This window comes from Schistocerca cancellata, chromosome 7 (genome assembly GCF_023864275.1).
Source record: "Schistocerca cancellata isolate TAMUIC-IGC-003103 chromosome 7, iqSchCanc2.1, whole genome shotgun sequence".
NCBI lineage: Eukaryota > Metazoa > Arthropoda > Insecta > Orthoptera > Acrididae > Schistocerca > Schistocerca cancellata.
Window position 1 is genome coordinate 376,820,534 of NC_064632.1, and position 26,460 is coordinate 376,846,993.

At 38.5% G+C, this 26,460-nt stretch overlaps 1 protein-coding gene across 1 annotated transcript in view; it reads right to left on the minus strand.

The window, feature by feature from the left end:
* Positions 1-26,460, minus strand: part of LOC126092185 (low-density lipoprotein receptor-related protein 1) — a 772,271-nt gene that overhangs the window by 123,041 nt on the left and 622,770 nt on the right. The window contains exons 41-49 of the mRNA XM_049907661.1: positions 25,116-25,370; positions 24,275-24,502; positions 18,973-19,113; positions 12,841-12,978; positions 10,188-10,307; positions 5,730-5,917; positions 3,155-3,335; positions 2,930-3,058; positions 1,805-2,053 (exon numbers count right to left, since the gene is read on the minus strand). Of these exons, the coding sequence (XP_049763618.1) occupies positions 1,805-2,053; positions 2,930-3,058; positions 3,155-3,335; positions 5,730-5,917; positions 10,188-10,307; positions 12,841-12,978; positions 18,973-19,113; positions 24,275-24,502; positions 25,116-25,370 (1,629 nt within the window). The remainder of the gene's footprint in view (positions 1-1,804; positions 2,054-2,929; positions 3,059-3,154; positions 3,336-5,729; positions 5,918-10,187; positions 10,308-12,840; positions 12,979-18,972; positions 19,114-24,274; positions 24,503-25,115; positions 25,371-26,460) is intronic.

Sequence of the window (26,460 nt, forward strand, 5' to 3'; positions counted from 1 at the left end):
GCCACTAACTTTTCCATTCCACTCCGACCCGTTACTTTCAACTGATGACTTTAAAAACAAATTGACTTCCAGTATCAAATGGATGACAATTTGTATTACTACCAATTTTGTTTTAAAGTCAGCTGGGAAGAAACAATTCACTTACACTGATCAGCCAGAACATTATGACCACCAACCTAACAATAGTATGTCCACCTTCGGCACGGGTAATAGCAGCGACACATCATGGCATGGAAGCAATGAGGCCTTGGTAGGTCACTGGAGGGAGTTGGCACCACATCTGCACACACAAGTCACCTAATTCCCGTAAATTTGGAGACGGGGTGATGAGCTCTGACATCACGTTCAATCACATCCCAGATGTGTTCGATAGCGTTCAGATCTGGTGAGTTGGGGGGCCAGCACATCAACTGAAACTCACCACTGTGTTCCTTGAAACACTCCATCACACTCCTGGTCTTGTGACATGGTGCATTATATTATTGAAAAATGCGACTGCAGTTGGGAAACATAATCATCATAAAGGGGTGTACATGATCCGCAACCAGTGTATCATGGTCCCCTACATGACATCCACAGGATCCATGGAAGGCTATGTGAGTGTTTCTCAGAGCATAATGGAGCCACTGCTAGCTTGTCCCCATCCCACAGTACAGATGTCAAGGAGCTGTTCTCCTGGAAGACGATGGATTTGTACCCTCATATCAGCACGATGAAGACGGTATCGAGATTTATCAGACCATGTAGTGCTCTGACACTGCGCCAATGTCCAGTGCTGATGGTCATGTGCACATTTCAGTCGTAGTTGCTGATGTCATGGTGTTAACATTGGCACATGCATGGGATGCCGTCAGCGGAGGCCAATTGTTAGGAGAGTTTGGTGCACTGTGTGTTCAGACACACTTGTATTCTGCCTAGCATTAAAGTTTGAGGTTAGTTCTGCCACAGTTTGCGACCTGTTCTATTTTACCAGACTGTCCAGCTTACAACATATGAAATACGTAATGAGGGATGGCCCCCCAGCTCCACAAGATCTGGACGTGCTAAATTTTTAATCAATAATTTTACTTAATAACAAAATGTTAAGTGCTATTATATAAATGAGGATTTTAGCACTCAAGGTACCCTCCGCCACACACAGTCAGGTGGGTTGCGGAGTATGGATGTAGATGTAGATGTAGACGTGGTTTCATCTTGGTTTGCCATGTGTTGAGGACACTCACCACAACACGCCTTGAACACCCAACAGGTTGTGCAGTTTCTGAAATGCTTACACTGAGCCTTTGGGCCATCACAATCTGCACTTGGTCAAACTCAGATAGACGGAGTTCCTTCCCCATTCTGCACATGCACAGTACACTCACTAATATTACATGCTCCATGTGCTTGTCTGACAAACAGTCATTCCTCACTAGATTATGCTGCCATTGCCTGGATGAGTTTATATGATAGTGAGTAAGTGGTCATAATGTCCTAGATGGTAAGTGTACTGGATAACAACCTACAACTTTAATCTTGTATATATTTCTTTACTTTGTTCCTTGACAGAAGACAATAAAAAATTAAATTTTTAATCAATAATTTTACTTAATAAGAAAATATTAAGTGCTGTTATATAAATGAGGATTTTAGCACTGAAAATTCATGACAGATAAAAGTATGGAAGAGCACTGTACTGTAAATGCATACATCTGAGTTCCAGTTCAGCACAAAACATTAAAGTGTCATTAAACTGTTATGTATTTTTAAACTTATAGTTGTTTTGAATCATGGTTTTTGTTAGCCTTAAATGTGAGTTACTTACTAGTATTGGCTTTGCAAGAGTGTTTATCACTGCGTAATATGTAACCATCAGCACAGGAACAGACATACGAGCCCATTGTGTTACGGCATATCTGACTACAAGGACGATCTGCACATTCATCAACATCTGCGCAGAGGTGCCAATCTTTTTGATTTACTCTGAAGCCTGGGCGACAAGTACATGCATAGCCAACTTTAAGATCAACACAATCATGCATGCAAACTTTAGAATTGGCACACTCATTGATATCTGTAAAAGAATAAAAGAAAAATCTTCATTAATGACACCTGATCCATTCTCATTTTATGGGACTAAAAGAAATAAGCTTACTTCTACATCTAAGAAACCCGTTTTTGTACATAACTGTGTCACAAGTATGACGATGAATACCTGTTGTCATATTGTTATTGTTAAATATCATATTCCATGCACAAAAGATTGAGAGGAAAAACTAGATACAATCTTCATTTAGAACCTTTACAATCTTACATAACTAAGTTTATTGGGTCATGGAATGATAACAAGAATATAAGCACACAGAGAGTAATCATGACTGGAATGCATTCGACAACTGAGTTTGTTTTGTGCTCTTTTTACAACAGGGAAAGATCAGAAAGCTGAACATAAGGAATATAAATGAATATCCACCAATATTCTGGGGGCCAGGGAAGATGTATAACACTAAGAATACAAGAGCCAGTCCATTTAAAAACAAATTTTAAATTCCAGTTCCTTTTCTCTCTCTGTAACTTTGCTGACGGTAGCAAAGAAAACACATGTACATTGTGTCATCACAAGGCTTCCTTAGTAATCTTTCTTTCATATTATTAACATTACAAGTAATGTTCATACTTGTAAAACCTTTAAACTTCTACCAATGTTTGTTGTGTTTGACATGGTGGCATGAACAGTGGTGTTTCTTTTATAAGCTATTAGCGACAAGACATAAAATTAGTAGAGACAGAATCAGAAATGAAATCTACAAAAACAATACATGGAGAATTTCGTTTTAGTACAACTGGTCATTACTGCCAATTGCTTTCTTCGGGTTAATAATGTAATACACATCACAAAACAGATTAAGTGAATCAAACAAGGAATTTAGCTGTAATTTTCTGAACTTACTGCACATCTCTTCATCACTATAATCTCCACAGTTGTCCTGGCCGTCACACAGCAAGGATTCATTCACACAGATGCCATTTGTACATGAGAATAATCCATGATCCTTACATGATATTTCTGTTTCATTTGCTGTAAGAAAAAAAATTGTGATAACTGGATGAAAATTACACAACTTAAGTCAGAGGAGAAAAAACAAAAGACAATTTAAACAGTTGAATAACTTACAGCATGCCTTTTCTGTCTCGTCTGAATTATCTCCACAGTCATCTGCACCATTGCAGGCCCACGTTGAAAGAATACAGTTACCATTGTCACAGCGAAACTCATTATTCAAGCAAGTTTTTAAACAGTGCTCATGTTCGTCACTGCCATCTCCACAGTCATCATCACCATCACAGTAAAAAATCTGTACAAAAGAGGACCAATAATTTAAAGTAACAGGATCTTAACTTAATAGCAGAAAAATAAATGCACAAAAATCTTGTTTATCTGGACCAGGTGGGGCAGGATGTCATCCAGATTACCGAAAACACAGATAATCTAGATATTTTCTACTAAATCTAATGACTCTGATATGTACTAGAACATACAAACCTTTTATTTTGACAATAATAAGAAAAACTTTTTTGGAACTTATATATACTTTAGTCTACTCATGTTTAATTACTGAAATAGTGTATGTTTCTTTTGTTTCAAAAATGGGTGGCATTTGAGGGCAGCATTATTGTGTAGATACCTCACTAACACCAGTTCAGCAGGAGTTGTTTCTGGCTGACATTCTACATAAACCATTAGGTTTTCCCGCTGAGCCATTGCCTCTGCATGCTCTCTTTTCTCACTGAACCAAATAAATAATGCTCCATCCAATGTTTCATTGTTGCTTTCTTCATTATACTGTGGTTCTGCAAATAGTCTTCAGTCACAGTTTTAAAACAGAAGTGTTCAACTTCTTTTCGGTTCTTCTTCCTGTCTGACACAGCTGCTGCCCCTACACCATATGCTGCAGCTGTGTTTTTCAGCATTTCTACTTTGTCTATTGCATTTAGTATTTCCAACTTTTTGGTCATCGAAGAAACCACTTTCTTTCACTTCGAAACTATTTCACACATGCATACTCAAAACACAAGAACACGAGTAGCACAGTTTCTTAACTCTGTAAGTACGAGATCTACACCGACCGTAACAATGGCAGCTGGAAATGGGGGATTGGCAATCCCTATGCTGCTTGTGGTGCCAACAACTGTATATATACTGCATCACACCAACTGCATACTGCACCTTTTCAGGTTAAAAAACAGGAAAGGAAAAAAAAATTGGATGAATCAGAAAAACTTATTAATGAAGGGCCAGGTGACTGAGGCTCATGTGTAGTGCTAATTTCAAAATAAAAGTTTGCTGAATTATAGTAAACTAACAAAGCGTCAAAAAGCAGGCAAATATTGCACATTGCAGTCCCACAGACAACAAAGTACACTGTAAAATAGCAAGAGTTTAGAACTATGGTATCCCAGGCAGTGAGACAAGGATATGGAGAGAAAGGTTGTTAACACTTAACAAATTGAAAAACCTGGACAAGAGAAAGATGAACATTTCTCCCCACTGTGTGATGAATCTGGCATCTACACCATAATGACACTTACCTACTTTGAGATTCTTATTGTCAACCACATATATTTGGCAACATCCTTGCGTGACACTGCATACTCCTCAAATAGCCACAAAGACATTGCTTTATGACATTGTTGTCATACTTTAGCACAGCTCTTTAACACTAAAGACTATAGCCAAATGATTGATAAGATTTACTCCACTGAAAATGGCAACTAGAATAAATGTTGCCATATGAAAGTTGCCTATTAATTTTTCAACATTTCCTTCTGTTTGTCTTTTTTTAAATTTCTCACCTTCTCTGCTATAATATATAATATCATGCAAATGTAAAATTCTGAGAATACTACAAACAAAAGTGTGAGAGAAACCATTTGTCTCTCCATGTAGTGGAATCTGTAAGGACCAGATGGGTAAGTAAACAAAGTGATGAATAAACTGGCTCAGCTTCAGAACTTGGGTTCTTCATCTCACCTCGATGGCAGATAGAAAATTCTGTTTTAATTATTCTTTGTTTCCCATCTTTATATCTTTTTTTTTTTTAATTTTATGATCTTTTACCTTTTCTTGTTTCCTTGTTTCAAACTTCTGCTGTCAACTTTTGATCCTCTCTCCTGAACTGACTCTGTTGCCTCTTGTTCCTATTTGCCTTTCTCTCCTGACTTCACACTCTATTACCTATCCCCTCTAATACATCTCTTTTTCCAAATTCTCAGGTTTTTGAGCATTCAACTCTCTCTCTCCTCTCCACCTAGTGCCACAACCTGCAGCTGACAACCATGTGATATTAAAATAAAATCTCCAACTATTTTATTTGTTTGTAGTAATACCATATAATGTTGGGCAGTAATGAGAAAAAAGGCAAGTTTCATTTCGTAAAAATATATATGTGTGTATACAGTTTAATTGACCTTCTTCTAAACAGTTGTGTACTGACTTCTGGAGATGAAGCATATACACTTGGCAGTGCTTGATGGGCATTGCATTAATTTATTGTCACATTTGCATCAATAATTAATTTAGTAACTGGAGAATAATCATCATATTTTTATTTTGTCAGTGAAAAGTAATATAAAACAAATAATGCTTCCATATGATTTTATATAATTCAGCTAACACAGTAGTTATTCTTCTTATTTTTGTTTTAAGCATTAGGTCTCCGGTATTAGTGTCCTTAATGCATTAAACTTACCATGGATATACATTGCTGATTAAGACACTGGAACTCCTGTGATAAACAGGGTGCCTGTAAGCAACCCTGCTCTATGCTTTCATCAGACTGGTCCTTACAATCATCTTCATGATCACATACCCAAGCAAGAGGAATGCAACGTCCAGTTGAATTACATTTATGATCTGTCTCTGGACATTTCCTGTGCCCTGTGTAAACATTATAAATTCATTTGTTAGTGCAGTGTACACAAAGCATTTGCAAATGATGACCCAAACTGAAGGCGTGTAATAACATGTAAGATATTAAAAACATGCTTGAAACTTTAAGGCACAGGTTGTCAAAAAACTGTATAGTCAGCACACATTTCATGCCTGGGTACTGTTAATACTAAAAATTATCTTTCATCAGAAACAAAAATAGCCTTCAGGATACTGCTTGGTACTACAGAATGCAGATTCCGAAGCTCAAACTGTGCAACATACTGGCTGTGGTCTGCACTGTAACTGACTTTTAAGTCAAATTTTGGATACCAAGTCATCACTGTAGGTTACAATTACTGTAAACTCTTTAACAGTGATAGGTACCTTTCACGAGCTAGTCTGAAAACTGTTCATGAAACACTATTTTTATGTTATATGTCTTAATATTACTCCAAAAATTACTAAGACAACATCAGTGGGCAATTATGTGTGTGCTCTAACAAAGCAAGCCAACAGGTAATGCTAGTAGTGGTATATCTAAACCAGTGGCAACCCAGATGGACAGACTACATCAAAGAGACCACATGTCCAATATCTTGTGGCAGCCAAGACTTTGTAGTGTGCTCTGGCCAGTTTCCAAAGGGTGAAAACTTTCAGATCAGAGAGAATCAAGTGAAAGCCCTACTATTGGGTTTACCATGAACATCTGATATGCAGTCCTGTGGCAGTTTTCCTACTGGAAATCCTCAGAAAGCCTTGGACAGTAGGACTGATCATGAGCAGTTTAACAGCCCTTTTAAATTACTACAGTTTTTTGAACAGAAAGGTTGATCAAAGTACTAGTGTGATATGTATCGGTTATGTGTCACAAATGAACAAAATGCAAAAGGAACTACAAATTTTGAAGGTGAACTTCATAATAATTTCAGAAAGCAAAAATAAAGTGATATGATCTGTGGACTAAAAGTGTTCATTATTATATACAACTTTTACATGCATCATGTCCATGGAGTTTCTGCATGTTTTCCATTATCATCTACTAACCTTCTATTAGGCCACCATCTCTTTCCTGTCTTATATTTTAGAATACAACAAATGACTCCTTTCTTACTACGCATTTGCCAGGCTCCATGTCCCACCATCCTCATTTCATTCTCTTTCTGGTCTTAATTACATCTCCAACTGCAATCTGTTCCCTTATACATCTGTTTGCTTTATGCCTTTCCTATTAATTTCCAAAATGCATCTTTCCATTGCCCACTGAACAAGCCTCTCATACTGAGTGGTTTTAGCATCAAAAATCCATGTTTCAATGCCAAAATTAAAAACTAGTAATACACATAGATTGTAAACTCCCCTTTTCAGATACATCAGAAGCTTAGTTTGGAAACCTCTATCTACTTTACTGTCTGACCACACTAGAAATATATTTTAGGTGAATCTAGAGGCAAGCTTCAACAGGGGTTTATGATAGTGGCACAGGTGTACGCAATTAAATATATTTACAAAAAAGATAATACTTATGGCATTTACCGAAGTGAGTTAGTTGTTATTAAAGAAAATGAAATTATTGAGAAATTGTTTTATGGTCATGTTAAGATTTCAATAACACATTAAATGATGACTTCAGCAAATAGGTCCCTAAATTTCAGTGTTTCTATGGGACAATGAAAATAGAAGCAGGAGATAGGAAACAATGCATTAATTCTAAAGAATAATGGCTGTGGGACCACCGTGTGTGACTGTAAATGTTGAATACTGACGAATTAAAAAGCTAATAAAATAGAGATAATAGAAGGAGATAAAAAATACATACGCCTGAGAAAGTTAAACAATACTAGCAATTTTAAATATGACTGACAGAATAGTAAAATACAGAAACAAATGAAAGAAACATGCCGCAAGAATAAATGAAGTCAGAATACCAAAGTCAATGCTGAACAACAGGCTGAAACAAGGAGAAAGTAAAGATGGACAACCAAATAAATAGGAAGCTGAAAAATTTACATTTGCAATAAATGCAAATATAGACGCAAATTCTGCCTCAAAATGCATATTTATGTAATAATTTCTGTTTCACAGACTACTGTATCCGTATGATCAATTTTATCAGAGATTGCTGCAATAATTTTTTTTATATGAGGTTACGGGTTTTGGTCTATTTTAGACCATCTCCAGACTTTGCACAATGCTGGTAGGTGGTCGCTGTGAATGGAGCAGGTGCTACACTTCCACCAATACTATCTGCTAACTGTTAGCATTCGTGGAGGTGTGGTGCCTGCTCTGTTCACAGCCACTGTCTGCCATCACGGTGCAAGGTCTGAAGATGGTCTAAAAAGCCAGTAACCTCACATTAGAAAAAAGTTTACTGTAGTTGTGACTGTTCATATTCATTTTTAAGTAATAAATTAACCACTGTACTACAGAGAGACATATTCTCAAATATTGCTGAGATACATTTCGATTTCTGGTACTATGCAATGACTGGTGAAGCTCAACTTGGTAAGAGAATGCGCATAAGAATGCACTTACAAACTAAAGAGTGTACCTGTGCATGAATGCAACAATGTATCAAAGTGCTTGTACATTATGCTCTGGTACCACGTCAAACAGCAGCTGAATGGTCTCTATGAGATACATATTGCATATGACAGTGTAGGACTGAGCTGGAAGTCCTAACATCTTAGAACAAAGAAATGCATACATTTGCGTACTAGCTAAACATGGTATTATGTGAAATCGTGGATACTATAACATAGTGCAGGTTGTTCTGAGCTATGGTTGCATGAGATACTGTAGATGTCAGGCCTGATCTACATCATTTATGACACTGCCAATTTCTGCAAGCAACTGTGTAGTAGCCACTACCAAATGCTTTGTGCACTCCACTTTGCTTTACATTATGCATAGCTTGTTGTATTCATTTCTTATTTTGAAATGAGGGTGTGTATATATCATTCTTATTTTTACAAAATTTCTTGCTTATTACGCCGCCAAAAGTAGATTCCAATTTTGCCCAATGTTAATGATAATTTCACCAAAAATGCATTCTTTTTCACCAAAAATATGTGTTTAATTTTCAGGTCCTACAAATAAAAAAAATAGACTAAGATTTTTTGAGATATAAGGGCCAGGAATGGTTTAACCCCAGTTGCTACTGCTATACATATCTTCTACAGTTCATCTTGTCAATATCCATATTTTAAAACACGAACTTTTATTAAAAAAGACCGCTCTTAGACTCAGTTAGGAAAGATAACTCTGTCCTAATGAGGTTTCTAAGGACTGATAACTTTTTGTTCAAATGATCATTTAATAAAAATCAACAAACTTACACATAGGGCAAACAAATAACTCCTACAACGAATAATCTGTTAAAAATAAATAATTGAGTAAACATCATTTGTATGTGAAAATGAATGCAAAATACTACAGCTAATAGTACATCATATTTTTAATGATGGTAATATAGTGTATATGTCAATGTCCGAAAACTGTACACTTGTGTGGACTGTGTGTAAATTAATGAGAAAGCAAGGAACTACTCTGTAAAGGGGGAAGAAAGCTCTAATGTGTGCTAGAGAATCAGATGTATACTCCAGAAAAACAACTGTGTTAATACCTAGTCACTATTTGCGAAACAGATTATACTTGCGAAATGAAATATCTCATTTGTCAACATTGAACAAACTAGACAGCCTCTTAATACAATGAATTCACCAGGCACTGAAAACTTGAGAATATTGGATCCTCTGTCTCTATTCATGAACTATATCATCATATAAAATCTTAAGCAATGACAATGTCATTCATTTGATATTTTTCAGATTTAAAAAGAAATGATAAATATCAAAGTTAAATGTAGGCTGCTCTCTTTTATTTAGTATGTCAGGGGGAGGCAACTTTAAAATGTCTTAAGGTCTTTTCTTCTCACAAATGTTTTCCTTCTGACAAAAATCATATTTTTAGGTAAACAATTTATGTAATGCAGGGATTAAAAATATTTTCTGAGAATGTTCTTCAATATGTGTCAGATATAGCTTTTCGACTTTAGTCACAAATTAGTTAAATAAAAGAATATCTTACTATGAAAGGAAAATTAGTTTTCTATAGTCTTTATTGTACACTGTATGCCCACTTGTGAAATACTCATTTCTTCTTTTGTCTTCTGAGGTTTACTAAAATATGTTTGAAAGTAAGAAGGTTACGAAAATGATCTAGAAATAGAAAATGCACAACTATTATAGTATTTGTTTCCATAAAATTATAGACTTACGGCAAAGTTCAGATTCATCTGAATTGTCAAGGCAGTCTGGCAAACCATCACATTCCCATGATGATGGAATACATTCGGAGTTGTTGCATCGAAACTGATCTGAAGGGCAGCTTTGCTGTGCTGCAATAAAAAAATATCAGAATTACGATTCATCCCGATAATGATAATAAAAGTAGGTCTCACATTATCGGAACACTTTTACTCACAATTAAGCACATTAAATTAAATTATTTTCAGGATTCATATTGAAGAACCAGTTTTGGGAGGTAACTGAAAAGTTAAAACACCAGAAACTTGATTCTGTTCTACTTTCAGCAATACTGAAATACTTTTTGGTCTTTCTTTGAAGCATTTAATTCTTTTGATGAGTACATGCTACTGAGTATGATAGTTAGATGGTATTTAAAAACAGTTTTCCAAAAGCTACTTGTTTATAAGAAACCTAAGATTGTCTCATAATATTCTCCACAGAGCATGAAATGCCATTTTGGTTCCATACATAGCAGTTTCCTTTGTTATTAGTTGTACCTGCAGCAGTCTATCGACATCTTAATTTTAAAACTAAATTATCCACAAGATCACGAAAAACTTTTTATTCTTTTTTTAAATCCACAGTTACTCATATTTTCCTGTTCTTAACCTCAGTTTTCATTGCTAACAGCAAGGACAAAACTGTAACTTGATAATGGGGTAGGTGGTTTGATTGGAGAGATCCTGTTAAGGATTTCTGGTAATTTGTCTAGTTAGTGTAGTCTAGAGTTTGGAAGTAAATACCTTAGGAAATCAGGGGAATTATTGTGCTTAATACTTTCCTGACATTTCCACTTCATAATAATATCTCTATCAGTGGCCCAAAATACTGTGAAATCAGTCTAAATGATGTATCAGAAATTGTAAGCTTATAAAATCATGACCCATTTAAACTCATTCAGTTCTTTATTGACACTCTGACAAGAAATAGGTTGATGTGTTAACACACTATGTCTACACTTATATAGGCCTACTCTAGGTTCGAAACTTGACATAACACGGAATCGATTCAGGGAGTGTCAGATGCTTTTCACATACAGAATGCACGTGTAATGGCCATGATGGTCTAGCAGATGGAGTGCTTGACATCAGCCCCTGAGGTCCCACCTAGGAGCAGGGATTTTTTTCTCATTCCAGTCCCTCTGGCATAGCCCCAGGTTCATTCAGCCTGCTATCAAACTGAGTATAGGAGATCCTTTCCTGAGGTAAACACACATACAGGATGATGACTGACTTGCCACATTCCCCCTAGTAGAGTTGCAGCAAACACTATGCTCTACGTGCAGTCAGGTCAGAAGTCAATTCACAGGTTGAACACCACAGACTTTACCTTACCTTTTTAGTGTATTTGCCTTACCTTTTTAGTGTAAGTACAATTTGCCAGTCTACAGCAAGAATTATGCTGTTAAAGGAATTAATGTAATAGGTACACAGATGTTTCATGGTAGAACTATAACAGTTCATTTTTATCTTTTGTAACTAAATATGATATTTTGGTCTCTTTGTATGATTTCTTCATAAATGCAGCTCACTGACAGTATGAGATTCAGTTGGCTACTTGCATAGTCAACATCAACATCATGAAGAATATCTGCATGGCCCACGCCATAAAGGCTGTTTGTATAGCCCATGTCATAGGACAGACAACAAAACAGAAAATATCGGCAACCATGAAACTGATCCAGCTAAGAATCAAATTTTAAACAGTTATTTTCTATTGTCAAGTAGTTTCTGATACCACCATTTTACTGTCACAAATTGCAAAAACATTTACATTGAAAGAGAATAATAAAGATCAATTATTTATATATATTTTATGAAGTTTGAGTCATCAAGTGAGCAGAAAAGACTAAAAAGTCAACGCTGATTTATCCATTATTCTGGTGGTTGACCTGCATTGGCTGTGGATTGTTACTGGAAATACCACAACCAGCCAACTGGTCACTATAGTTCTACAAGTATTTCAAAAAGTTCTTTTTTGTCACTGGAAAGAAATAATATCATAACTTGGAAGAAACACTCGAACGTGTAAATCGAAATGCATATTTCTTTCATGGAATGAAATGAGTACAAACAACCATACAACCATTCATCATACTGTGGAAGTGTTGAGAAATATATACATACACTAAGAAGAAGCTAAGGCATGAGTGTGTGTGTGTGTGTGTGTGTGTGTGTGTGTGTGTGTGTGTGCTCGCACGCGCGCGCGCGCGCGCGCCTGAATGTGGAAGACATGTATGTGCATGAGTGAGTGTATGCTTGAGCTTCTTGTTGTTGTAGCTACTCATTCCACAGTGTCACCATTATATCACATGTGGTTGGTTGTCTTTATCACTGCATTATTTGGTGTCCATCGAGACACTTCAATTGTATTTTTTTATGCATAGAAAGAAACAGGCACAATTTACTTCTTAAATAAAAAGAAGTGACTAAAAACAGACTGATACTCTCACTTTCTCTTGTATCATATCAGTGATGTGTGATCCACTTGTCACCCATGATTTCATCTGCAACAACTATGATTACCAGCCATTAAAAGAATAGGGTCTCTGATTTCATACTTTATCCCACTAAGGTTCCTCAGACAAAAGGAAAGTAGGTAAATTCCAGAATCAATACTTACCACAGTTCCTCTCATCTGAACTTAGATTATCTTCACCAACATCATCACAGTCATTAGCATTATCACAGCGCCACTGCAGACTGATACATTTTCCATTTTGGCATCGGAACTGATCATCTCGGCATGCAGAGGTTGTCACTAGAATGTATAAAAAATCTCACATTCTTCTTTGCACAGATGTTTAAAATTTCACTACAAGATAAATCCCCCCAATTTTTATCACTCAGATTGTCTGTTTCTCTTTTTTTGTTTGAGGATGAGGTCTTTTTGTGATGAACATACTGAATAAAAAGTACTAAGTTAACTTCCCACAGCACGTTAAATAAGAAGCTTTTATTCATTACTTTTGTTGGCTCGAATTTGAATACTATGCAACATCTACAGTACCAAAATTAAGTAAGTATTTGTATGTGACTTCAACTTGCCCCTTTCAAATTTATGCTTTTCCAGTTCATTTTTATAAATATGAATGCTGGGAGATATCTTACAGGTAACTTTGAAGATGACATTGCATTATGAGAAACCAAACAGATTGAATAATATAGGTCATTCCTCTAACTTCAACCAGTTATTAATAAATTTTTGAGGGAGACAGTGTCAATTTTCTATTTCTACGAAGTGCTTGCTTATTGTTCAACAAAATGTCATTTTACAGGCTGGGATGGGGAAGGGGATTGGAAGATTGGGCACAGAAGATGATTCCATTTAAAACACAAGGAGAGTGATAACAGCAGCTTGGGTGGTAGGGTGGAGGAGAGTAATGAAATGTGGGAACTGAGATACATAATATAGCCCATACGACAAAAGTGTGAAATACATAGGATGCAAAGAATAAGGTCTGCAGAAAAATGGACTGAGGAATAAAAAGACATTAAATCTAGCTAGTATTTCAGAAGCTGAATCTCCAAATACTACCAGCACAAACACATTTAAAAAAGAATCAAACAGCTGTTAGCTTTCAGAACAATATATAGGGTATAAAAAACTGTACGTTTTAATTTTATAAAATTTATGGGAGATAAAAAGAAACATATTTTTATTGGACAAAATGTCACAGATGTGTCATTTCCCCACTAGAAGGTTCTGACACTACCGATTTCATGGACTGTTCAAACTGCCATGTGATGAATATTGTTTTAGAGATGTTGCTGATGTCCTATGCATTTCTTTTTGTATGGGGAAATGAAACATTTTGTGTATGAGACTCTGGTAAAAACTCCAGATGAGCTGGCTGCCCATTTGGCTGAAGCTGCAGCCATCGTTCATGACACATCTGGTTGTTTTGAGTGTGCCAGACAATCATTATCATGCAGATGCTAGATGTGCATTAATATAAATTGACAATATTTTCAACATCTCTAAAAAAAATATCCATCACATCGCAGTTTGAACATCATCTCTGAACATTACTAGTGTCACAACTTCCATGTACCCTAATGGGTACAGGTGTTCCTGTGACACTTCTGTCACATAAAAAATGTTTCTTTCTATCTCTTCTAAACACTCTTAAAATTTTGTACACATGATTTTTTTATATACTGTATATCTTCTACTGGGAAGGAAGAGGAATGGCTTGTGGGAGGTTCCTTCTCACAATAAATGAATCATTCTTAACTTGCATTTTGAGTGCCCCACACTTGTTAACTAAGGGATGTTATACAGATAAAGTGGCCTATAACATGCACTAGTGGCTCACCAATGTATTTTTTCTGACAAATAGCTTCCTTATTAAAATGTGTTGGTAGGAAAATGTAGTCACCACATTCATAATTTCATGGATTTTATTCAGAGACTTAGCAATGCCAGGCTAAATAGTATGGATGGTCTCGTTAGTTTTGACATGGTATCATTACATACCAAAGTACCTGTAAAGGACTCTACCCCCACCCCCACCTGCCAACATTTTGATAAAAACATCACGGCCTTATTGGAACATGTGCTTTTGTCATCTTATTTTCAGTTTAATGGTGAATTTTATGGGCAGATTGATGGAAGTTGCTATAGAAAGCCCCCTCTCCCCTCTGGTAGCTAATTTATTCCATGGAAGACTTTGAAGACGTGACACTGGACACAGCATGTTTTAAACCAACAGTCTTCTGGAGGTATGTGGACGACACATTTGTAATATCGCCACATGGGATGCATGAATTACACCAATTTCTCGAGCATTTGAATTCTATCCATGCTAGTATCAAATTTAGTATGGAAATAGAAAAAGAACGGCTGCCTCTCCTTTTTGGATGTTGTCATTTGCCTTAAAGTTGATGGTACATTAGGACATGCTGTATATCATAAACTAACACATACAGTCTATAGCTACATGCCTTTAGCTGCCATCACCCTTTGCAGACCACAGGTCTCCTTAAAACCTTAGAGCATAGGGCGCACTGTATATCCGATAAAGATAATTTGCGAGAAGAGCTCACATACCTCAAGAGCATTTTTAAAATGAATGGATTTTCTCTGTAACAAATTTGTTGAGCATTCAATGTAAAACCTAGAACGCAGGTATATGATGGGGAAGAAGATAGTAATTCCTTCAGATCCAGGGTGTTTTTGCCCTATGTGGCTGCTCTTTCCTCAAAGATAGACCGTATTCTCAAGAAACACTGTGTTAACGTGATCTTCTGGCTCCCATGAAGATTGCAGCTTTACTTGGCTCTATAAAGGATGATTTATTGCTTCGTAAAGTGGGTGTATATCAGATTCCTTGCGGAAATTGTGAGAAGTCATACATAGGCCAAACAACATGCGCCATTCATGAGATATGTGTCTTATGGTCTTTGCTGAAGACACACGCTTATCACAGCCAGAGAAGTCAGATGTGGCTGAACATTGTACTGATACTGATAATGTAATTCAATGAACTACAGTGATGTGAAGATTCTAACATCCACCTCTTCCTTTTGGGATTCTGTCTTTAAGGAAACTATAGAGATTAGATAAGCTAATAATTAAAAAAATAGAGATAATGGTTTTAATTTGGACACAGTGTGGAATCCAGCTCTTGGGGTAATTAAACTGCAGAGACGTCATCACGGTATCACCACCACTAAACATACATCGATGAACGAATCGAATGTCTGTATGCCTTTGCTACAGGTGGCGTGTGTCTAAGTGTATCTCTTTGCCGCTGACAGTGACTGTGACCTGCATGCGCAATACCGTCGTGGTAGAGGATATAAGGCCGCACTTGGCACCTTGTCATCAATCTTGAGACTCTTTCTGGGGATGGCCAGACAATATGCATCTGCAATATCAGTGGAAGAAATTTTATTTGAGTGGCTGCATGCTCAAAATTTAATGGACTATTCATTATGCCATGAGAAGTTGAAAATGCAGATCAAGTGTGGTTTGGTAGCTCAGTGAGAAAGTGACAGATCACTAGCTCAAAGTCTAAAGTTCGGTTCCTAATCTGTCGTAAGAGATTTTCCTGTCATTCATGACTGTGTTGCAGCAATTATCACAGTTCACACTTTGCAATACGCTCAGAGGCATACAGACAAGCAGAGGCTGCCTACAAAATTCTGCTGTTGTGTGCCAAAATACTGCTGGCACAATACTCTACAACAGTGTGTGTCTGCCACAGTGGTGGGCTGGATTTTCACAACCCGTGGCACAACACTGTGCTTCTGTAGTCACATCTGTGACCTAGGATGCACTCCAGTCACAACATAGCTGGACACAATTCTGCCCTTAGGAGCACTTGTATTCATACTACAACTGGTACCTGGGCTTCCACCTACAGTAAACACTGTAACAGATTCCGCGTCACCCAATGGCCACATTTAGGCACTTCAGCTTCACTTGACAGTGTGATCAGCATAGCTAGTGGACAACAAGACACTGCCAGACCTGATGTGTTCTGGGTCTTTAGCCAATGTCACTGAGGATAGACCTGCCCTAGGGTCTCTTTGTCGGGCACTCCAAGTGACTCCGAGACTCCTGGGTTTGGCACAGGGCATCTTCATGCCGGGCTTGCTATTCGCTGCCACTGCAGGGTAAGCCCACAGGCCACCAGAGGTGCCTACCTCATGTGAATACAGCCAACACGCTGACCTGGGGCCTTCTGCTGAGGCAGCACCACTGTCACAGTGTGAATGTGTCACAAACCTGGGAGTCATGCACAGGTAGCAACTATTGCCTGGATTACTACACATGCCACTGAAACGCCATCATCAATCTCTGTATGGAAGTCTTGCACGATAAAGTACGTTATTACTAATTGACCTTTCCTGATTCTGCACTCAACATGGTCCTGCCACAATGCAACTCAACATGATTCTGCCACAATGCAACTCACCACACTACTCACACCATTCTGAGGCAGAATCGACCATTTTGAGGCAGTGTATGGCAATCCCTCCAGCTGTTATTGCCAGTAGATGAATCTTGCTTGTGCTGTTTCCTCTTTATTCAAGCAGCTCCTCATGTGGCCTCACAAGGTTCAGCAGAGAGCATTCCGGGACTCTAAACCGGTCCTTCTGCACTGAAGGTAGCAATGCTAACCATCTGATAATGAAGTGCTGCTGTCAATAGAACAATACTAATCTACAAAACATCAGTCATGAAATTTAATGCTTACAGCCAGAAAGTTGACTTCTTGCATTAATATTCCAATTACATACCCTCAGACTTCAAGAAGAATATAATAATTCCAATCCCAAAGAAAGCAGGTGTTGACAGATGTGAAAATTACCAAACTATCAGTTTAATAAGTCCCAGCTACAAAATACTAACGCGAATTCTTTACAGACGAATTGAAAAACTGGTAGAAGCCGACATCGGGGAAGATCAGTTTTGATTCCGTAGAACTACTAGAATACATGTGGCAATACTGACCCTACGACTTATCTTAAAAGAAAGATTAAAGAAAGGCAAACCTACATTTCTAGCATTTGTAGACTTAGAGAAAGCGTTTGACAATGTTGACTGGAATACTCTCTTTCAAATTCTAAAGGTGGCAGGAGTAAAATACAGGGAGAGAAAGGCTATTTACAACAGTTATCTTAAAAACAGTGAGATGATAATGAGAATTAAGCATACTGAAAGTACAAGATTTTGTTACTAAGACCATAGCACCACAAAATAATCTATATCTCTGATACACCATACTGATATCCACTTAAGTGGGTGAGTGGTGGGACAATGCACAGCGGCAAGGAGTAATGTATGGCAAGATGCTTCAGTCAATAGCATCATTCTGCAGTGTCTGTCTGTAGTGCGCGCTTTGGGTCTTGTATAACGTTTAACATTGATTTTCACATATGTTCAAGTGGGTGAGACCACTCAGCCACTGTTGCGTTCATTATGGGGGTCATAAGGCAAACACAATAAGTATTACATTAAGAAGTGACAGCGAAAGTTTTCTGAGCATATAATTTTTTCTGCAGAGAGAGAGAGAGAGAGAGAGAGAGAGAGAGAGAGAGAGAAGCACAGACAGTGGTCTCACCCCACCATTGTCAGTTAACAGAGTAAGAAATGACTGGAGCATGAGAAAGAGAAAAAGTATATACTGAAGCTGCTACAGGGTATTCTGTACTCCTCTCTATGTAGAATGCATAATGCAGAGGCGTCTTTACTTGCACACCACCGTAAAAGATGACTGTGTCAAAATCCTATATTTATGGGACTTAATTATTAAGGAACGTGAGAAAGTAGGCCTGTTGGTCAATGTAAATCATTTTTATTGTGATATCTGCCTTGATAAATCTGTGTACCTGACCCTGAACATAATTCACTATCACAGAAAAAACTGTAGTGTAGTTACACAGATCAACAATATGGCATTATTTATGGTGGTGGACACATATGTTTCTAAGGGCTACAGCCTATGTCATAGAATGTCACACTTTTAAAATATTTGGGTCTAAGGATTAATTTCTATGAGTTTCTTGTATCTGTGACACATATGCTTTCTCACTTAATGAGAGCATAAACTTCCAATGTGTGGATACAGCAGCAGTCCCCACATCATTCAGTACATGACTGCAAGAAATGCATGATACAGAGTATACAACAGAGAAAGTAAGACCAATAAACAGGGAAAATTTAGGAGAGAACTGCTATGGTGTCAAGAATTATGATAATATGTGAAACACAAGGATTTTTGCACAAAACAGCAGCACTTACCTTCTGGACAGTTTGCTTCATCACTAGAATCCCAGCAGTCATTTTCACCATCACATATCCATTTTGGATGAATACATGCAGTTGTTGTATTGCAAGGAATTGTAGGAGCTATAACACCTAATCCACTGCAGTCACGTGGAGCTGAAACAATTTGTACAGATGTTGAAATGACAACTACAAGAATAACAAATCATGTAATAATATCTATATCTTAATCAAACAATGTAATAACCAGGATGGAATGTAACAATGTTATGAGAAGGAAAGTTGCTACTCACCATATAGCGAAGATGCTGAGTCGCAAATAGGCACAGCAAAAAGACTCTCACAATTAAAGTGTTCAGACATTACAGCCTTCGTCAACAATTGGCACACACACACACACACACACACACACACACACACACACTCAAGCAAACGCAACTCACACACACGACTGCAGTCAGGAAACTGAAACCACACTGCAAGCAGCAGCAGCAGTGTATGATGGTTTTGGCAACTGGGTGGGGGTAAGGAGGAGCCTGGGGCAGGGAGGGGGAGGGATAGTATGGTGGGGGTGGTGGACAGTGAACTGCTGCAGGTTAGACGAAGAACAAGGGAGTGGCAGGGAGGAGGATGAGGTGGGGGGAAGTAGCAAAAGAGAAGAGAAGTAAAAAGACTGGGTGTGATGGTGGAATGACGGCTACGCAGTGCTGGAATGGGAACAGGGAAGGGGCTGGATGGGTGAGGACAGTGACTAACGAAGGTTGAGGCCAGGAGGGTTATTGCAGGGAAAGTTTCCACCTGCGCAATTCAGAAAAGCTGGTGTTGGTGGGAAGGATCCATATGGCACAGGCTGTGAAGCAGTCACTGAAATGAAGGATATCATGTTTTCAGTGTGTTCAACAACAAAGGTGGTCCACTTGTTCCTAGGCCACAGTTTATCAGTGGCCATTAGTGCGGACAGACAGCTTGTTGATTGTCATGTCTACATAGAATGCAGCACAGTGGTTGCACCTTAGCTTGTAGATCACACAGGTAGCCCTGCCTTTGATGGGATAGGTGATGTTAGTGACCAGAATGGAGTACGTGGTGGTGGGAGGATGTATGCGACAGGTCTTGCATCTAGGTCTCTTATAGGGGTATGAGCCATGTGGTAAGGGATTGGGAGCAGGAGTTGTATAAGGATGGATGAGTATATTGTGTAGGTTCGGTGGACAGAGGAATACCACTGTGGAAGGGGTGGGAAGGATAGTGGGCAGGACATTTCTCATTTCAGGTCATGACGAGAGGTAATTGAAACCCTGGCGGAGAATGTAATTCAGTTGCTCCAGTCCTGGTTGGTATTGAGGTATGAGGGGAATGATCCTCTGTGGCCGGATAGTGGGTCTTTTGGAGGTGGTGGGAGACTGGAAAGATAAGGCACAGGAGATTTGTTTTTGTACAAGGTTTGGAGGATAATTACGATGAGTGAAGGCTTTAGTGAGACCCTCGGTATATTTTGAGAGCGACTGCTCATCACTGCACATGCGACTACCATGGGTGGCTAGGCTATATCGAAGGGACTGTTTGGTATGGAACGGGTGGCAGCTGTCGAAGTGGAGGTATTGCTGACAGTTAGTAGGTTTGATATGTATGGAAATACTGATGTAGCCATCTTTGACGTGGAGGTCAATATCTAAGAAGGTGGCTTTTTGGGTTGAGTAGGACCACGTGAAGTGAATAGGGGGAGGGGGGGGGGGGGGAATTGTTGAGGTTCTGGAGGAATGTGGTTAGGGTGTCCTCACCTTCAATCCAGATAGCAAAGATGTCATCAGTGAATCTGAACCAGGTGAGGGGTTTAGGATTCTGGGTTTTTAGGAAGGATTCCTCTAGATGGCCCATGAATAGGTTGGCTTAGTATGCTGCCATACAGGTGCCCATTGCTGTAACCCGGATTTGTTTGTAGATAATTCCTTCAAATGAGAAGTAATTTTGAGTAAGGATATAGTTGGTCATGGCACTAGGAAGTAAGTTGTTGGGCTGGAAGCCATCGGGCATCGGGAAAGGTAGTGTTCAACAGCGGTAAGTCCATGGACATTAGGAATGTTGGTGTGCATGGAGATAGGATCAATAGTGATGAGCAGGGCACCATGCGGTTAAGGCACAGGAACTGTAGAGAGTCGATTGAGGAAATGGTTTGCATCTTTTATATAGGAACATAGGTTCCAGGTAACAGGCTGAAGGTGTTGTTCTACAAGAGCAGAGCAGCGGACAGTAATTGGCCACAATGGGTTGTTCTGGGTGGTTAGGTTTATGGACTTTAGGAAGCATGTAACAGGCATGAGTGTGGGGAGTGATAGTGGTGACTAGAGAGATGGACTTACGGGAGAGGTCCTGGGATGGGCCTAAGGATTTGAGTAGTGGCTGGAGATCCTGCTGGATTACTGGAATGGGGTCACTGTGGCAAGGTTTGTAGGTGGAAGTATCTGACAGCTGGCGGAACCCTTCCATCAGGTAATCCTTGTGGAGAGCTGGAGCCTTTGTCTGCAGGTAGGATTATAAGGCTGGGATCAGTTTTTAGATTGTGGACTGCGATTCTTACTGTGGATGAAAGGTTAGTTGGCATGTTGTGGGATTTGGGGAATGATGGTCAGGCAGGGTTTGAGGTTAAGAAATTCTGGAAAGTTAACAGGGGGTGGTTGGGGGGCAGTGGGGATGGGTCACAGTTGGAAAGAGGAATGAACTGAGTTAGGCAAGTTTCAGTATTGGTCTTTGGCTGAGTCTGATTGGTAGGGTTGGTGGCGAAAAAGCATTTCCACTGTATGGACTGGGAGAAGGAGAGAAGGTCTTCAACAAGTCCTGCATGACTGAATTTGGGAGTGCTATTCCTGATATGTCCTCTGTTCGATGTCAGATTTCACCATATTCTTTTTTTTCTTTCTTTCTTCTTCTTCGTCTTCTTTTTCTTGTGCCTTTGTCTCATATCAGCACATGTTCAGCATAGTTATTAATGTATTTGGTGTTATTAGTTGAAGAAGTGGTCAGATGCCTTTCCTGCCATCACCCTATTACCCTCTGGCATAGAACACACATATCTCAACTGTCTGTGTGTAGTGATATTCATGTAAAAGCAAGTGAAAGTTTTCTAAATGTTTGTGAATCATGTAACTGGGACAGGACTTTAGTACCATCTGAATATTCACCTAATGAAAGTGGGAAACCGGCTAAGAACTACATCCAGACTGGCCAATGCACTGTCCCCCATTGTTAATCTACCTGGTAGATTCAATCTGGAGCTGGCGTACCTCCTTGTCCCAGAAGTGGTGCTCTAACATCCAAAATTACCTGGGCATGTTACTCTTGGGCCTTCCACATTACTACTGGTAGCTTGTTAGCATCTATGTGTCACATGTCAGTAGAAAATGCTGGACAAAATATGTAGATCAGTTGATGGACCGCATTTTACATGCGCACGTGCTCGTGCACACGCACAAGCACACAGACAGACAGACACACACACTAACCTCTGAACTCCTTTGGCATTATTGCGGAGCCACTGAGTCATCTGTCAAACTACCTGCCTCCCTCTATCCCACTACCGTCTCCTTGCCTCCTGCACCCTCCCTACCCCGTTTCCACCTCCATCAGTCCACACAACCACTTCCAGTAATTAATAAGCAATAAGCAGTCATGCTGCAGCCACACTTAGGTGTCTGTGTGTGGGAATCTGTGTACTTTTTACTAGAAAAAGTGCAAAAGCTCAAACTAATGTGAATACCATTTTCTGTTACATGTTTGTATATCCCACACACATCAGTCCACTATAGGTGAGTGATTGCCTTTCCCTTGTATACGGTATAATTAAATTTGCCATTTAATATAGTAAATGTAGATATTTCAGTATAATGAAAGAGGACAGTTGCTACTCAGCAAATAGTGGAGATGCTGAGTCACAAAAAGGCACACCAAAAAGACTGTCACACAATTAGCTTTCAGCCAACAAGGCCTTTGTCAAAATTAGACAACATACACACACACGCACAGACTCAAGCAAACACAACTCACATGCACATGACCACAGTCTCCGGCAGCTGGAGCCAGAGACTGGTCATGTGCATGTGAGTTGTACTTGCGTGAGTGTGTGTATGTTGTCTAATTTTGACAAAGGCCTTGTTAGCTGAAAGCTAATTGTGTGACAATCTTTTTGTTGTGCCTTTCTACAACCCAGCATCTCTGCTGTATGGCGAGTAGCAACTATCCTTATAATTATATTGTTACATTCCATCCTGGATTTTCCATTGTTGGAAATACAGATGTTATGATTTTTTGTATAGTATGACGAATGCACTGCTGAAACCGGTCAGAAAGATACGAAGCCTAATACACATAGCTGAATGTATTATTATTTCACATTATTGCACATGTTCTTACTCATGTTTGTATACCTCCAGGGATATCCTATCAATCATCCCACACAACATTCACATTTACCCACTATCTAAATGATACTGCAACATCCTGGATGTAACATAAATAATTTGAAACAAAAAAGTCTATTTAAACATCTATCAACTCCAAATAGTTCCCCAGATAAACCATTGTAAATATTTATTTGAATTATAAATGTTTCAGTTTTCTTATATTTTTTGTTTTAATTACTATTATTTAGGGCACCAACTCAGAAGTGGACATACTACAGTTTGTTGACTTAATGTGGACAACTGTGTGTATATTCATTTCCACCTCCCATATTTATTTGAAATTAAAGATCTATTCTTCTGAAACTAAGGAGTTAAGAAGATAGGAGATGCAATTAAGGACCAGAATGTAAATACTAGAATACGTCAAATGCTAACTCAAAAGTTTCTGACTGAATTAGTCTTCTCCATACACTGTGTCTCCTTTAGTATTTCTATGTTTCTCTGACAAGAGAAAACGTAAGTATTGTTTTTATTTTACAAGAAACATAATTCTGTTTGCAGATACGGTGACTGACTTATTGCAAAGTATTATTTTTTTTTATTTTTGACTCAATAACTTTTTAATTATCACTCATAAATTGTTTTGGCTTTCAAAGGCCATCTTCAGATACTATGGGCAGCAGTTGATGAAAACTGTTCATGCATTATAACACATAAGCACTTGTTCATCAAACACCGCCTGTAGCAACTGAAGATGGGCTTTGAACGCCAAAGCTGGTTACAACTATGCCATAAAAAAGGGAAAGAGTCAAAAATACAAAAATAATGCCTTATAAATTTTTGCCTGTACTTAATTGTACAATAAAATTACATTAAAATAGAAAGGTTAACCTTCCACAAACAATGACTGAAAGACTTACGACAACCAATCTCATCACTGACATCTGGACAATCCGGATCATGGTCACATCGGAAGTCACCAAGAATGCAATGACCTGAGTTACATCGGAAATAATGATCACCAGAGCAAAGGCAATTTACTTCATCACTTGCATCGCCACAGTCATCCTTATTGTTGCACGTCTGGTTACGGAAGATGCACCTATTATTTCCACATTGGAAATAATCTTCGGGACAAGTGCGAAACTCTGTTGAAAGTTTAAAAAATTGGTTTTTGTTAGGTTATTATACTTATATTTGCTTTTATTGATACCATTATGTAATTGCTTTGCATTAAGCTAAAATAATGGGTAAAAGAACTACTAACCATTAGTGGCAGATTGAAACTGTGTCTACGGAAAAAATCAAGCTGAATATCTGTTCTGGTCTGCCAGTGTTATTAAACAGAGAGTTATCTGAGCACCTTCATGGCCTATAACATACATTCAGTCTCCATAAATTTCTCATCACTTATGTTATCACTTCAGAGCATAGGCCTTTACTTATTGAGAAACTGAAGCTGTGTCCATGGCTATGAAGTGCAGCACTTATTCATAATGGCTGGGCTGTTGACAGCAGTACACAGTTTAAACCTGCTGCTAATGGTTGATTTCAGTATTCACTTTATTCTTGACTGAAAGGCACATCATTCATATCAGAGAATATTTATTGTAAGCACAGAACAACAGAATTATCACAAAGTCCTTATATTATTCCCAAAAATTTGAAACATATCAACTGTTTGCATGGAAAAGGGTCACAAGAAATGTATGCAAAGTGAAGAAAAATTAAAGTATACTACATTGTGAGTTTTTTACTTACCACACACGGCTGAGTCCTCATCAGATCCATCTTCACAATGAGGAACTTCATCACAAGTTAAATGAAATGGTATGCAGCCTCCAGAAGCACAACTAAACATGTTAGTGTTACATTCAGATTCTGTTACTAAGCAGCTGGCATTGTCAGCCTGCAGTTTCCGGCCAGAAAAACAACTGCATATGACAGACCCTGCCTCATTTAGATCACATTTGTCTTCACATCCACCATTCCTATTGCGGCAGGCATTAGATGTACCTGTCAAAATCACATATAGTTGTACTAAAACTGTATTCCTCACACATAAAATAAATCAGAGAAATATTGTATCTCTAAGCTATACTGTATTTCCCTGAGCAGAAGGCAACCCTGAATTTAAGATGGCCTCTCTTTTTTTAAGAGGCTCCATCATCATCATCACCATCATCATCATTTAAGACTGATTATGCCTTTCAGCGTTCAGTCTGGAGCATAGCCCCCCTTATACAGTTCCTCCATGATCCCTTATTCAGTGCTAACATTGGTGCCTCTTCTGATGTTAAACCTATTACTTCAAAATCATTCTTAACCGAATCCAGGTACCTTCTCCTCGGTCTGCCCCGACTCCTCCTACCCTCTACTGCTGAATCCATGAGTCTCTTGGGTAACCTTGCTTCTCCCATGCGTGTAACGTGACCCCACCATCTAAGCCTATTCGCCCTGACTGCTACATCTATAGAGTTCATTCCCAGTTTTCCTTTGATTTCCTCATTGTGGACACCCTCCTGCCATTGTTCCCATCTACTAGTACCTGCAATCATCCTAACTACTTTCATATCCGTAACCTCAACCTTGTTGATAAGGTAACCTTAATCCACCCAGCTTTCGCTCCCATACAACAAAGTTGGTCGAAAGATTGAATGGTGCACAGATAACTTAGTCTTGGTACTGACTTCCTTCTTGCAGAAGAGAGTAGATCGTAGCTGAGTGCTCACTGCATTAGCTTTGCTACACCTCGCTTCCAGTTCTTTCACTATGTTGCCATCCTGTGAGAATATGCATCCTAAGTACTTGAAACTGTCCACCTGTTCTAACTTTGTTCCTCCTATTTGGCACTCAATCCGTTTATATTTCTTTCCCACTGACATTACTTTCGTTTTGGAGATGCTAATCTTCATACCATAGTCCTTACATTTCTGATCTAGCTCTGAAATATTACTTTGCAAACTTTCAATCGAATCTGCCATCACAACTAAGTCATCCGCATATGCAAGACTGCTTATTTTGTGCTCACATATCTTAATCCCACCCAGCCAGTCTATTGTTTTCAACATATGATCCATAAATAATATGAACAACAGTGGAGACA